Here is a 16,663-nt window from a genome sequence, read left to right as displayed (position 1 = left end):
TCTTTGGGAAGAGGGGGGGCTGAGTGGGGGGAAGGGAACTGCAGGTTTTTATTGTAAGTCTGAGCTTTATTTGATTTTCTAAACTATGTATATACATTACTTTGATAAAAATAGAAATTTAAAACCCAAACAGATAAAAAATATTACAGATGGTATAAATAGCAGGACGAGGCTTGGACGATGAATTAACTACTGATTACTTACACTGTGAACTTGGGTAAACCATGTAACTTCTTTGAGTCTCAACTTCCTTATCTATTCATTACAGAAGTCTGATTATTTCTAAGGGATTTTCCCACTCTAAGGTTCTGGTTCCATTATAATAAAGTCTTTTTCGAGAAACTTTTGTCCATGTTCTCACGGTATACCTGTACATATTTGTGTTCTCTTTGCCAAGGGTCTCCCTACCTTTGCCCCTTGATGTCCAAATGGAACTAGCATGCCCGCAACCTGGGAATGCTATGTACCTGTGAGGCTAGTCTCCGCATAGCCTCCTCCTGCCGCCTGCGCATTTCTGGAGTTCCTGGACAGCTTCCACTGGTGATGGACGAGTGGGCTGAAGTTGGCTGTGTGAGTGGCAGCTCTCTGTTGGCATCCACATCTGGATTAAAAAGATGAGATGTTTGCATCAGATAATCATAAAACTCTGAACTAAAGGAAGATCGATTAAATTCCATTTGTTCTATGATCCAGCAATTCTACTTCTAGGAATGTGCCCAAGAGAAATAAAAACATGTCCACACAAAAACTTGTATACAAATGTTCAAAGAAGCAAGATTCATAATAGCCCAGAAGTAGGAACAACCTAAATGTCTATCAACCGATAAATGTTTAAAATGTGGTACATCCATACATACAATTGACTATTATTTGACAATAAAAACAAATGTGATAGTTGTATGTGCTACAATAAGGATAACCCTTAAAAATATTACACTCACTCAAATACGCCAGTTAGAAAAGACCATACACTGTATGATTCTATTTATATGAATTGCCCAGAATACAGACTTTACAGAGGCAAAAAATAAATTAGTGGTTACCTAGGGGTGGAGGTAGGGAATTAGGGGAGAATGGAGACTGACTGGCTAAGGGGCATAGGATTTCTTTCAGGAGGGATGAAAATGTTTAATATTAGATTATGGTGATTGCTGTACAACTCTGTGACTATACTAAAAAACACTGAATCGAACAATTTAAATGGGTGAATTGTATGGTATGTGAATTATAGCTTAATAAAGCTGTTTTTTAACAATTCTATTATTCGTGTGATTTAGGAAATGTCTTACCCACTACTAGAAATTATAGAATATATTTATGAATACAAATCATACTTTCGAAATGGGCACCAAAAGTAAATAGGCTGCTATTTGATGGTCAATAGCTATTGAAAAGGAGGAGGAATCGGGGAAGGTGGTCCTCATTTAACTACCTACCAGTAGGACCAAATTGAGACGTCTTCCCTCCAACTGGCAGAGCAAACTTCCGGGTCACTGGATAGAGTTCTGAATAATTGTAGGAGGGTAGATGTGGGAGATGGCAGAGAAAAAAGCTTGAAATGTGTCAGCTGAGGTAAAGTTCAGTGACTGTCATTGGATCATTTCTGTTGTTCACTCCCTCTCCTCTCCCCATTCCCCTTTATCAGATATTTGACTTTGTGGGTAATTATTGTCTGAATACCCTCTGTCTTCTAGCTAGTTCCTTTAAATATGCCTTCTTTTTTTGTCTGTCTTTCCTTCCTGTTTGGTGTTTAGAGAACAGTAGAAATAAAAGTTAATATGCAGGCAGACTGCAGAGCAAAACAGACTTCTAAAATGAGCAGAGTGGGGGGGGTAGGGGTTACTTACTTAACAGCTGTTTGGGGACTTGGCATCTGTTGGCAAATGTCAAATTCGAATAATAACTATACTGAGACTTAGTGATAGGAAACTGTAGTCTTGTATTAGACAGAGCTTCCGTAACTGCTGTACTGAGTATGTTTGTAGTTAATGTAACAATGCCTGAATTACACAACCGGTCTATTTTCACAAAATGTCTTTGCTCTTTGTGTGTATGTGTTGGGGGGTGGGTGATGATGGTGGTAGGGGAGACTGACGGGGGAGTCAGGTTTGGGAAGGGGTGTAGGCGGCAAGCAGGATGACAGGCTAGTGCCCGCCCTGACAACTCTTCTGTATCTTACCAAGGAAATGACAAGGAGGGGGCGGGCTGGGGGCTGAGTGTCTGTGGGGGAAGGACGGAGCCAGGCAGTGCAGTACTGCAGGCTCAGCTGCTCACATGTACAGCAGTACTGCTCAGTGCGGAGGAGGCAGGGGCAGAAGGGAAAACGACGGACGATGCAGAGATGGGAGTTGGGGGCTCCGATAACTTTCCACTTGTTCTTATTATTGCTGCAAGAACATCGCGGGTATCACTGAGGGTTAGGAGAGCCAGTGGGATTCCAAACAAACCTATCTGAGCTTAACGTAAATTAAACTCTGTAAAAAATTAAGCCAATTCTCTCTATATAGACATCATTCTTATTCTGCTACTGCCAGCAGTGTTCTAGTGTCGGCTCATACAGTAACAGATTAATGCTGAAAACAGCTTGCACTTTATCGGTCACTTATTCTTGACCCTTCTTAAGGACTAGTGGTTGGGTTAAGATGGCAGAGGTAGACAGTAGCTCGGAGGTCAAGATACAACAACAATTCTTTTATTCAAGGCTGGCTCTGTGTAATTCTGATAAACATATAACCACATATTCTAACTCCTTTGACACATTATCATGTTTTGAAAGTTAACTATCAGGCCAAATCTACAGTCTCAACATATTGACATTTGTGTCATGAATGAGAGTGTCCACGTATTTTTAAGAGTTTCTCTGGAGATAAAAGGCAATGGATGTTAGAGAATAACTTAATGAACCACCTCTTAAAGAACCTCTGCTTTGGGGAGCACATGGACTATTTTCTATTAACTCTTGCTCTCCCAGACTTGGAGAGGGGGACTCCCAGATAACTTTGCTTTCTGAGAAAGCCCTTGGCATTTATCCTCTGCCATGCATGACTTTACCATTCTGTTATCTGCAACAGCAATAGATAGAGGAGTCAGAGAGACTACTAGCTATCTGCTTTTCTTTCAGACACACTCAAATAGTTAACCTCTTGGATTACTCAGATAAGAAGTAGTTTGCTGTGATACTTAACTACTCAAAGGAAAATATTGGAATAGGTGTGGAAAATTACTTTCAACCATGACGACGTTCTTAGAATTACAGAATTTTAGCACAGGAACAAATCTTAACGATCACCTAGTCCCACTTCCTCATTTTACAAATGAGAAAACTGAGGTTTAATACATTAAAATTCTCAAGGTTACAAAGTACAGTCAATTTGAGTGTCGGGGCTCAAACTCTGGGCTCTTGAGTCCCACGACACTATGCCAATCTATCTCGGAAAAGCTTCATGTAGAGACTAAGCATGACATTGTTCTTAAGAAAATATTTTTCATACCAATTCTTACCATACTCTGGTAAACAGGGACTCTCTCTTGATTCAATCAGCTTTCTTTCTAGACACTAGTTCTTCTACATGTTAGATATCCACACATTTACCAGAGGCAGTCTGCCTACTTAATGACATGACACTGCTAGTGAATTTCAACAGGAAGCCAGGATGACTGGCGGGTGTTCAGTGAGTTCCTGTTGAGATGCAGCACTGTGTACTTTGTAATGACTGTGATCGCACACAAACCATTTCTAGTGGCTGCTGTCTGAAAATCTGTGGTGATCTAGGTTATGGAGTTGGACTAGCAGAGCAACAGTTTCTTTTTTTGTTGTTCTCTTATAACTAACAGAAACCAGATAGACTGGTTCTATACATACAGTGTACATAGGAAGAGCCTCTGTATATTTCCTTTTATCTCCTTTACTCGAGTTCCACCAATAAAGAGAGGCGGCATAGCAAACTGGGTACGGCAATGGCCTCTGGAACCAGACTGCTTAGGCTCAAATTCTAGTTTCACCATTTATTGGCTATGAAACCTGGGAGGCTTACTTCACCTCTCTGAGTCTCAGATCACTTATCTATGAAATAAAGACATTAACGACCTTACTGAGTTGATAAGAGGATTGGATGAATTAATATTTGTGAAGCTCTTAGCGAATGCCTGGTATTAAGGACCACATGAGCATTTTAAAAATAAACAAGATCCTTGTGGTGATTATTAAGCTTCGCCCTGCCGAGGATGAAAGAAGCATGGATATATATACAATCTCTGCATCTTCTCACAAGGAAGCAGGAGAAACCCTTCAAGGACACAATGAAGTTCAAGCCCAAGCAGTGAAATTCTATCAATAGCAAGGAAATGAAGGCCGCAAACAGATTGTGCTAGCATGTAACAAGAAGACATGGGCACAGGCTGAGTAAAAGCTGACAGTGATGGATGCAAATGGCTTTTATAGGCAATTGCTGTAGTCATTTTCCAAAGGACAGACTAACCAGACAGCCAACAGGGAAGAGTCATAAATTTATTCTGAGAGAAAGGTTTTTTTCAGTCACACTTAGGTGACTGTTGGTATGTGGGTTAAATGTAAACAGAGGATTATATTCTTTCCCTCAACTCTGAATAAATGGTCCTCACATGTAAGTTGGGTTTTGCAGGTCAGAAAATAAAAGGAAATGAAACAATATAAATATGTCAGAAAACATTTCAGAGCAATGAAGCAGGGAGTTCTTTAAAAAGGAATACATACGTTTGGGGGAGGCATGTGGGCTGTCTGAGGCGATCTGTCTCATCCGTGTTCCATGGCAGCTGAGGGCCACAAGTCTGGAGATGATGGCAGTTTTGCCGAACCCAATGTTTCCCACAATCACTACTCCTTGGTTCACACTGGCATTTGAACTTTGAAGTTGAGCATCTATTTCGTGGAAAACCCAATCCCGGCCAACAAACACTGACTCTGTAGTGATGCTGGGTACTTCAAACAGCAGAGGCTTCAGGGAGATATCTGGAGGCCTATAAGGTGCAAAGCGAACTAGAAGGAACAATAAGAAAACACAGAACTCAGGCCAAACCATCAACAGTGAGAGAAATAAAGAAAAGAAGCAGTATGGTATATGAGACTACTTGCGTTACAGTATGATGGTATTCTGGTTTATTCAGAAAATAATAAAACTTTGAATTTTGGTTCTACACAGATAAGCAATGGCAGGTGAGTTAGAGCCATTTGATATTCTAGTTGGTAAAACACAAACACTGCTCAAACAGTAATGATTTATGAAGTCAGAAAGTCAGGGTAATGTTCAAAATTATTCAACAATGGGGATGGCCCAGGCACCAGCAATCAGGACGGATGCAAAGTCGTACAGGTGTAGGATCCTGAAGGCCTTCTTCTATGCCTGGGGATAACCTTATAATTGTTGGACTGTGGGGAGATGCAGAGTTGGAGTTTCTGGGCGAGAGACCAGGCAGCCAGTTGGCTGACAGCATCAACTCTTTACCAACCAGTAAGGATGTATTTCAATATTTAATAACCAATATGGCCGTACCAATACATATTAGCCCCATAGAAAGCAATGTAAAGAGGAGTTGTCTGTTTCTTTCAAAATACCAACGAAAACAGTAATTCCTTTAAGTTCATGATGGTATTTAAAAAAATCTAATAGGTATATAAGGGAAATAAAGCCTCTAAAGGCTCTGATGGTTTAAAAGGTCTTCAACATGTTAAGCAGTCAAGGAAGCAGAAACCAAACTTTTTTACCTAATGTCTTTGCACCTGTACTGATTGTATTCATACCAACTAAGAAAAAAAAAAGATTTTTTGCTTATACACACCTTTCTTGAGGACAAATCCCTATTGCTTTTCCCAAGATTTTTTTTTCTATGTTTACATAGTTGTGGCATATGCTAAGGGCCAAGCATGAGTTCTACATTCAATAGTTCTCTAAAACTACATAACAGATGTGACTTAGTTTCAAAGATCAACCTTCTAATTATATTGATGGTAAAAAGATGTCCTGCCTGACCTCCCTTATCTGGGCTAAATGCCTTCCTAATTATTCTGAGAGTAGCTCTGAGATGTTTCATTTCATCTCTCTGGAACCAGGTATTTCATTTCTAGATCTTTAACCTTAGCACAGTGCTTTAACACAGAGTAGGTGCTCAATAAATGTGAACTGAAAGAATCAATTACAAATAAGGTATTTCACGAACACCATTTTATATTTTGGAGAATAAAGGCCAGGAGTGGGAAGGGGACGAGAACAGATGGAAGGGAAATCATAAAGGGGGAAACGAGATCTATTTACATTGCTTGTATTATTCTAGAACACACTTAAACCACTTATACATCATAAAATGACATCTAGAAATGGCAGCCTACTTGACAAAACACGCATGTACATGTATGTAAGCATGCATACATGTACACACTCTCATATACAACAGTCTGAAAGCCATTAGAATGATAATTGAGCACTTAAAAAAGGGGTAACAATTCCAAAACTAATGCAAATAATTAAAAATATAAAGCCAAACTCTAATAATAGAAGCAAATAGTTTCCTTATCAGTTTTAAAATGTTCTAAATTTTCACTTAAAAAAAGGGGGAGCTGTGGAGATACTGCTAGATGGTCACTTATAATTTCTTGATTAACATTTCCTTGCCAAAACTATTTTCAAATCCATAACTGTAAGTACAGAAATCTGAAACATTAGACTTTAACTTCCTAAAAATATTCTTTTTAATTCTAGTATCTCATAGCTAGTAGAGTCTATTTCACTTTCCTTAAACATTATTTTATTGCGCTATAATTCACATACCCTAAAATTCACCTTTTTAAAGTATATAATCCAGTGGTTTTTTGTATATTCACAAAGCTGTACAACCATTACTAAATCCTGAATATTTTTATCATCCTCCAAAGAAAACCCTTTACTCATGAGTTGTCCCTCCCCACTCCCCCTTCTTTCAGCCCCTGGCAACCAGAGACTTTCTCTCTATAGATTTGCCTATTCCAGACATTTCACATATATGTTATCATATAATAGGTGGCCTTTTGTGTCTGGCTTCTTTCACTAAGCAAGATTTTGAGGTTTGTTCATGTTGTAGCATGATCAGTGAGTGCTTCATTCTTTTTGTTGCTGAATAATATTCTATTATATGGGTATATCATGTTTTGTTTATCCATTTATCAGCTGAAGCACATTTGAGTTGTTTCCACTTTTTGGCTATTATGAATCATGCTGCTATGAACGTTCGTGCCCAAGTTTTTATGTACATGTTTTCAATTCTCTTGGATATATATCTTTGAGTGGTACTGCTGGGTCATATGGAAACTCTATGTTTAACTGGTAGAAAGTACCAATCTGTTCTATTTTACTTTTGCTGTTTTTCACAGAATAAATGTTTTTTACAGAATAAAAAAATTTTACAATAATCAATATTCACTATAGAAAATTTAGGAATAGATAAATAATTGTATTCCCACTAGCCAGAGAAGAACCCTACTCACATATATTCTGAGTTTTGTTTACAGCAATATACTTATTTTAAAAACAAGAAAAGGGATCAGACTACAGATACTGTTTCATAATCTCCTTTTTTTCACTTAGCAATTTCAGAGTTCTAAAAAAGTTGATTCTGTCAGACTTGCCAACTTAATGGTTGCTTCAGTGGAGAGACTGATTCTTGGGGTGCCTTATTCCACCATTTTCCATGATGTCACTTGACAGTAGGGGGCTGCTAACCATTCATACGGTTTTCTGGGTATTTGAGTGCCCTGACTGGGCAGACACTCAACAAACATGCTGAGCTCTGGCTGAACAGTCACTGGAATCTCCGGGAGGAAAAAGAAAACAGAACATCAGTTGGCTTGAGATGAGTCTAATTAGCCTAGATACCTAAAGTCACACAGAATTTAGGGAAGGAACACAGAAATGGTTTCAAAACTAGAATCAAAACCTCATTCTGAATCCAAAGTCCAGTGTTTTTTTTCCATTGTTATGTTGCAACTGCTCCATAGGATGTCACTGTTAAATCTTGAAGTGGCATGAGTTCTCTCACTGATGATTTGAACTGATAGGCTTAGCTGACAGGTTAGGCTATCTTTTCTCCTTCACCTCTCCTATGCGTTCCTTTAGGAGCTGCATGCGTGGCCAGAGATGACCTTTCCAGGGAGGTTAAAGCCACTCAGAGACACCTGCTTTCTAACCTAACTTGTCTCTTCAGGTCTGAGATTACAGTTTGCATCAAAAGGGGCTTTCATGAATATGACCAATGCCAACTTATAAAATGGAATAAGTATAGACTCAATTTAAATGTTTAAGTTTTAGTTTTTCAGAAAAATTCTATTAACATAACTTGTTCTCATGTAGATGTAATCTCTCATATTTTATTCTACTGAGAAAGCTTTGACATTTAAAAAAGTTATTTTAAAATTTTTCTAAAAACGTAATCAATTCACAAAAGCCTCAAGGGAAGAACAGACAAAATTAGCCTAGTACCATATGGTAAAACAAGTGTAGCTACCAAGAACAGCCTAGAAACAACTTCTGTACCTCTGAACCTACGGCTTTTGTCAGATCAGTATGATAAAAGAAAGACATACTTCTTACGTACCAACAGTAAATTTGGGGCACATGAACAAGGCAGTACTTTGGCCTGTATAGTGGCACATGAAGGTAATGAATATTCTCTGTAGAATTCATGTTCCTAAATAAATGTTTCTTTGTTTGGGATACCAGCTGGCTTTCAAGAGATTTTCTAAGGCAGAAACCACCGAAATAATCCAGTAAAAAATTACCACGCAACTATAGCTGAGCTAAGGGAAAAACATGAGCTAATCCATACCATTTAGTAACAGATGTGGCTTTCTTACCCCTGGCACTCAAGAGGTGGCAGGCAGTCCCAGGGCAGCAATAGAATGGGGAGACCATCCCATCCTTCTCAAAACATGCTAAAAAGTATATTGATATCTGGAATTTACTTCAAAATTCATAAAAAATGACTGGTGGATAAAGACATAGGTAGATGGATATAGAGAGGTGATATAATAAGATAGTAAAATGCGGATGATATTATTGAGGTGGTGGGTATGAGTGTTTATTGTAAAAAAATTTTTTTTCGTATATCTGAAAAATTTCCAAATAAAATGTTGAAGGAAAAAAACATTCCAATAGGGCACACAAATAAGACAGTCTTTGGAAAGCAGTTGTTAAAAGGGGTTTAATAATCACTCCAGACTCAGATCAGTGTGTGCATCTCTTCAGTGCAAATTAGGCTTGCAGCCGACAAATGAATTCACTCTAGGAAACAGTCTCTGTGAGACCATCAATAAGTATAATTATATACCTAGGCTTATAGAGAAAATTGACCTTTCTTTAACTGAGGTAAAGAGTAAACATTTAAAAAACAAAAGTGCATTAAGGCTAACAGATCAGCTTGCTCAAATGCAAATATAAACAGCTGCAGCAAGGGGAAAGAGGAAGTGGAAGTTGGGGCAAAAGAGCTCTAACTGGATTTAGACTAAAGCATATTTACTCATGGAAAACAACCATGAATCATCTTAAAAGAAGTCGGTCACAGGACCAGCAGAAGAAAGGGTGTGTGTAACACAGCCAAGGTCTGGTGAAAACAGGAGCAGAGTTGTATTTCCTCACATTCTTCCATAATGACTGTTAAGTCTAGCCTGGAAGCACCTCTGTTCCTCAGTACAAAAGATAACTTCTTAGGGTTCATGCCATGTACACTATTCACAGAGCAGAGGAAAAACACATGCGCTTCAGACAAAACCTGGTATCATATTAGCACCAAACATAAGTCAAAAAACATGCCTATTTTTTTCTTAAGGAATACTTAAACCAAGGCACATTTAATCGTCTACTGAATTTCCAGAAGGCTCACTCTCCTATTTACAACAGTCAAATCTCTTTAGGGTCTATTGTTTCTTCTTGGTGCTCTGGAATAGAACTACAGAAGGCAGCTGTTTTTCCTACCCTAGGAAATGAGTTTTTGAAGATTGTAAAGCAATTTGAAGCAGGTCCTAAAGGACAATCTAAAGATAACAGTCTCCTTATTTCACATAACTTCTGCTAAAAAAAAATAGATTAAATAAAGCAGAGTCACTTTTTGGGTCAGCAGGGAAACATAGCAAAGTGTGTAAAACTGTGGATTCAGAGCCAGATGCCTCAGTTTGTAACCTGTCTCTGTTCTTTTCTACCTGTGTGACCTCAGGATAGTTACTTACGTTCTTGATATCTCAGTTTTCTTCATTTTAAAAATAGGGATAAACAATCACTCCAAGAGGACTGAATGAGTTAATACGCGTAATGTGCCTAGGGCAGTGTCTGGTTGTTAACTGTGGTAGCTGCTAGCACTAGCCACACTAGGAAGCCAATAAAAGACATCCAGTGTAACCACAATCACCCCCGCCCATACACACTTCTTTAAAATAAAATAAAATAAAAAGGATATTGAGAACATACTGACTCTCTCTGAGCCCTCTTCTTTTTGAGGCTTCGGACTTATCTCCCTCCTTCCTTTCACGACCCAAAATTTTGAAAGAGCCAAGCTTGTTATCTTCACTTCCATAGCAGTAACACATGCTAGCCTGGTCTCCTCCTATTTTACTCTGCTGAAATTGTTTTGGTGAAAGTCACTAAAGACTTTCTAACTGTTAAGTCCAATGATTTATTTTCAGTCTTTATGCTTCTTAACCACTCCTCAGTATTTAACAGTTTTAACTAACCCCTACTTTTTGAAATACATTCCTTCTTGGGCTTAAGAGGACAACACTTTCTTCTAGTTCTTTTTTTTGTCTTCTCCTCCTGATGTGTCTTTAATGATTCTTCCCCTTCTAGTCCAGCCCTAAAATAGTGGCACATAAGGTTCTACATTTTATTGTTTTTTCTTCTTTCTTCATAATCTCCCTGGGTAATCTCAAAGGAATAGATTAATGGCTTTCACAACTATCTAAGTGGTGATGGTTTATATTTCCATTCCAGATCTCAGTCCTAAGCTCCTGTATAGCATTTTGGACAACTTATAACAGTTATGTATTTGGATTTCCAGTAGAAATCTCAAACTTAACATGTTTAAAACTAAAGTTATTATTATCTCACTCACTTTAACCTGTTCAGTCTCTTCTATTTGTTATCTCAGCTAATGAAATATCACTATCTGCCTGGTCTTCCAAGATAGAAAGTTGGGACTTGCCAGGATTTCTTCTTTCTTAATCTTTACATATAATTTGTCACAAGTCCTATCAATTATTCTTGAGAAATATCTTTCAGATAGAATTCCTTTTTTCTTCTCCCATCTCACTACTACTTATAATAGTGGTGTAACCTTGGAGGAGTTGCTGGATCTAAGCCTCAGTTTTGTCATATGTAAAATGAGGATAAAAAGAGCATCTACCCTATAAGGTTAAATGAAAAAATGTATGTTAAGTTCTTAGCTCAGAACCTTAATCCTCAACGAATGATAGTCATATAATTTAGGTCCCCAATATCTCTTGCTTTTACTATGTATTTAAACAGGCTTTAATGAACAACCTTGCATCCCACATATCCCTTCTGTAAATAGCCAGCAAATATATGTATCTGACATGATCATGTCAACCTCTGCACTTCTATCCTCATATCTCATCAATTCACTCTACTGCAATCCCCCACCATATTAAGTCCTTATTAACTAGTGCAGTTCTTATTCATATGGCACATATATTCAGTAACATTTACTAAGTGAACTCATGAGTGACAACAGTGAATATGGATTTTCCAATCTAAACTGCAGGGAAATGTGTATAGACTTGGTTTTATTAGAACAGGAAGGCTAGGGGAAGACGGTTACAGGCTGCAAACCCAGGTCTTTGGAAAATCACTGCTCTGCACTATGACAATAAAAGGAAAGAAATCATTTGTTTGCCACCTTTCATGGATACATTCCTGTTTAAAGGCTACTGTCATAAACATTAAATAATAAGACAGGGGACAAAAATGTTATTTTCCAAGCTCTGTGCACATTATAAGGAAGGCCTGGATGCTGGCCAAGGCACTGACAATCAAAGACTTGTATTCCTACAGGAAGCTGGGGGAAAAGAAAATGTGCCTTGGAGTTAGTGTCTAGAGAGGACAGAATAGATATTTTTTAAGACTATTTTCCTTTATTTTAGAAAAGTCACTGAGAAGGCTGGATCTACACACATCCATTTGGTTAACTAACGTCTTACTAATGCTACATATGAGATTTATTGCTGTGAAAAAAATGACCACACGTAATTATAGGTACAATATGTATTTTAGCTTATAGAGAACCCAATTCTAACTACCAAGACAGTCATTTTCTAATGAGAGATGGATTTATGCTCTGGTCCACTCCACCTATAATTTTCTTTAAACAAAAAAAAATTTTAAAACTTTTTTTGTTGTTTTTGTTTTTTGTTTTTGTTTAAGGAGGCTGCAGCTCCCAGTGGCCCAGGTGGGGACTGAACCCGCAACCTTGATGTTATTAGCACCACGCTCTAACCAACTGAGCTAACTGGCCACCCCTCTTTTAAAAAATTTGACATGAATTTCCACTTCTGGCCAAGATGGAATAACAAGGACTAGATTTACCCTCCCACCTAAAACAACCCCCAAACAAACCAACCTCTGGACAAGATATACGAGTATGAAACAATGGTTTTTCAAGACACTACACATAGGCAATGAAAAACAGTGATCCTCCTCGCCCCCCGCAGAGATGAAACACAAATGAGGCAAACTGTATGACCACTTACTGCCTTGAGAAAATTTCTAGGCCACAATGTAGGGTGGGATAACCCAGTTAGATTCTGGCACACACACTTAGTTGAGGAGATGGAGCTAAGACTCCAGGGAGACCAAGGCAGCAACTTATAAAAGGATTGAGCACTGGAAAGGAGAAAGCTTTACAGAAATAATTCAGGAGATATGTGTAGAGTAATCAGCAGAGTATTGATTGGCACATGTATTTGAGAAAATGACCCAAGACCAGGAAAAGACTTAAGCTAGAGGACGAGTGGGAAGAGTGTTCACTGCTTATATAGGGCCAGGAATAAGTGCCTGTTCCTACCAGCCAGAATGGAAAACATCACAATATATAGGACATTGGGTAGAATACTCAGAAAGGTCTTGTCTCACTAGTACAGAATAAGACCTGTAATAAATATTGTTCTGGTCCTACTCAACAAATTTTAATGGCAAGGTAATCATACTGTTACCAAATAACTTAATCATATTCCAGAAAAAGTTAAAGAATATTTATAAGAATACAAAAATATCCAACACCCAATGAGGTAGAATTTAAAATGTCTGGCACCCAAACAAAGATTATCAGCCATGCAAAGAAGCAGGAAAATATGAACCATAATTAGGAGAAAAATAAATCAATTAAAATTGACCCAGAACTGACACAGATGTTAGAATTAACAGAGAAAGATATTAAAACAGTGACTCTAAGTATATTCCATTGGTTCAAAAGTGGGGGCATGGAAGATAAGAAAGACCCAAATTAAAGCTCTAGAGAAAAAAACTACATCATCAGAAATAAGAAACACACTACATGGAAAAAAAAAACCCAACAAAAACACACTATGTGGGATTAGTGATAAATCAGAAAAGAATATATTATTGACATTACAGAAGATGAGTGACCTTGAAGACATAGGAATAAAAAGTATCCAAAATTAAACACACAGAAAAAACCCCCACAATCCTCTAAAATGAAAAGAGCATCAGTGAACTATGAGACAACTTCAAGTGGCCTAATATAGGTGTAATTGGTGTTCCTGTCGGTGGGAAGACAGAAAATATATTTAAAGAAATAATGGCTATGACGTTTCCAAATTTGATGAAAACTATAAACTCACTGATCCAAGAAGTTCGATGAGCCCCAAGTGCAAGAAATATGAAGAAAATGACACCAAGGCACATAATAATCAAATTGTTCAAAATGAATGATAATGAGAAAACCTTAAAAGCACCCACAGAATAAAAAGACACATTAAGTATAGTGGAGTAATCTGGATGACAATAGATTCCAACAATAGGATGACAGTAGACTCCTTTTCAGAAACAATGCAAATGAGAAGGCAATGGACCTACAGCTTTAAATTATGAAAAGAAACAAAGCAAAACAAAACCTATCAACCTAGAATTCTATACCCAGAGAAAACGTTTTTCAAAAATAGTGGCCAAATTAATTTTTTCAGCTTTTATGTATATGAAAAAGTCTTTACCATCAGCAGATCCACAATACTAGAAATGTTAAAAGAAGTCCTTCAGGAAAAAGAGAAATGATACCAGACAGAAATATGGATTAACACAGTAATCAATAAGATGTGATATTAGCATCAAGACAGACAAATAGATGAATGGAACAGTAGTAGTCCAGAAACAGATTCATATATGTATGGATGACTTATTTTTGATAAAGGTGCAAAAGGAATTCAGGAGATATCTATATGCCAAAAAACAAAAACAAAAAAAACCTGTGATACATGTCACACACCATATACAAAAATTAACTCAAAATCAAACATAGACCTAAATATAAAACCTAAAACTGCAAAACTTCTAGAAGAAAATGTAGGAGAAAATATGTGTGGCCTTAGGTTAGTCAAAGAAATCTTAGCTATAACACCAAAAGAATGATCCAGAGACAATAATTCATAAACTTTTAAAAAATTCATGAACTTTTAAAAACTTCTGTTCTTCAAAAGACATCATTAAGAGAATGAAAAGACAAGCCATAAACTTGGAAAAAATATTTGCAAAAGCACATATCTGATAAAGGACTTGCAGCCAAACTATGTAACACACTCTCAAAACTCAATAATAAGAAAAGAAACAACCCAAGTGGACAAAATATTTCAGCAGACACTTCACCAAAGAAGGTATTTATTTGATGGCAATTTAAGCACATGAGATGACCAATGATAAGCATAATGTTGTACAGCAGATCTCTAGAACTTTTTCATCTTGTATGACTAAGACTTTATACCCACTGAACAGAAACTCCCCATTTTCCCCTCCCCACAGGCCCTGGTAACCACCATTCTACTTTGTGGCTCAATGAGTGTGACTAGTTTAGATACCTTATATAAGCAGAATCATGCAGTATTTGTCCTTTTGTGATTGGTTTATTTCAGTTAGTATAATGTCCTCAAGATTTACCCACATTATAGCATATGACAGTTATTTCCTTGTTTATGGCTGAATAATATTCTATTATATGTATATGCCACATTATCCATTCATTCATCGATGGATGGTTAGGTTGTTTCCACCTCTTCACTATTGTAAGAAATGCTGCAATGAACATGGGATGGGAATGCAAACATCTCTCCGAGATCCTGATTTCAATGCTTTTGGATAAATACCTAGAAGTAGGATTGCTGGATCACATGGTAGTTCTATTTTTAGTTATTTTTGGAACCACCATACTGTTTTCTATAAGACCTGTATCGTTTCACATTCCTAATAACAGTGCACAAGGGTTTCAATTTTTCCATGCCCTCATCAACACCTGTTATTTTGTGTGTTTTTTTCAATAATGGCCATTCTAATAGATGTAAGGTGTATTCTTTGCTGATTTAATTTGCATTTCCCTGATGATTAGTAATGTTGAACATCTTTTCATATACCTGTTGGCCATCTGTACGTTTTCTTTGGAGAAATGTCTATTGACCATTTTTAAATTGGGTTATTTGTTTTTTTGCTATTGAGTTTTAGGAGTTCCTTATATATTTTAGGGGGGGTATTAACCCCTTATCAGTTATATGGTTTGCAAATATTTTCTCTCATTCCATAGGCTGACTTTTATTCTATCTCTTTTTAAGTACTGTAAAATACAAATGCCAAAGTAATTTGTTTCCATTATAACTCCGTTACTTTTGGGTTCCAGGTATCTTTCACATTAGAATTCAACTTTTCCCCTTATCTTGAATGTAATTTAACCTATGTTTATTTCTCTTTTTCTTTTTTCTTATACTCTACTTGTCCCCCTATTATTATTCAGTTAACACAGCTAAAAACACTGAGTTACTGTCAGTGATTCCATATGGAAAAGAACCTTACAATGCAATTCATTGTGTTAATTCTCAACTGGCATAGAAGTGATTTTAGGCTCTGTTTTTGTATGAATTAATAAAATCATTAAGCATTGTCTAGGCACTTTCTCATACATTATTTTAGTATATCAGCTTCTTTAGTTCCTGTCCATCACATGTCCTCTTTCATGGTCCATCTGACAGTGTCCATGTTTTAAAAAAGTTCTTCAGCTTTTCTTATGTATCAATAGAATTAATTTTAAGGTAATAACAAACCATAACCTGTCTTCTCCAAAACTACATTTTTTAGTTTTCTAGATTCTATACTAGACAAAGATGATAGCAATGATAACTGTAAGACAGAGAAATGACATTATCTGAGCTACTTTTTAGAAAGATTAATTTGGCAGCCAGGCATTAGCTTGATTAGAATATGGAAAGACCAGGACAGGGAGAAGAGCTAATTAGCTGTACTGAGAATGGAGAACAGGGAAGAATGTGAGGAATTCTGACAGAACCTTCAGGGTGTCATAACTGACTGGATATAGGAGATAATAAAGATGGTGATTCTAAGCTGACTCCAGAATTTAAAAGCTCAATGAGAGGGAAAATTAG

The 16,663-nt window shown here is 37.1% G+C and overlaps 1 protein-coding gene across 14 annotated transcripts in view; it reads right to left on the bottom strand.

Moving 5' to 3' along the window:
- TANC2 (tetratricopeptide repeat, ankyrin repeat and coiled-coil containing 2) overlaps positions 1-16,663 on the bottom strand; it is a 341,035-nt gene that overhangs the window by 78,083 nt on the left and 246,289 nt on the right. For all 14 annotated transcript variants that reach the window (XM_074320171.1, XM_074320173.1, XM_074320174.1 and 11 more), the window contains 2 exons: positions 4,733-5,014; positions 468-601 (listed from right to left, as the gene is read on the bottom strand). In XM_074320171.1, the coding sequence (XP_074176272.1) occupies positions 468-601; positions 4,733-5,014 (416 nt within the window). The remainder of the gene's footprint in view (positions 1-467; positions 602-4,732; positions 5,015-16,663) is intronic.

The sequence above is a fragment of the Rhinolophus sinicus genome, linkage group LG15 (genome assembly GCF_036562045.2).
Source record: "Rhinolophus sinicus isolate RSC01 linkage group LG15, ASM3656204v1, whole genome shotgun sequence".
Lineage (NCBI taxonomy): Eukaryota > Metazoa > Chordata > Mammalia > Chiroptera > Rhinolophidae > Rhinolophus > Rhinolophus sinicus.
The sequence above is the reverse complement of the archived record's forward strand: the minus strand, read 5'-3'. Positions and strand labels throughout refer to the sequence as shown.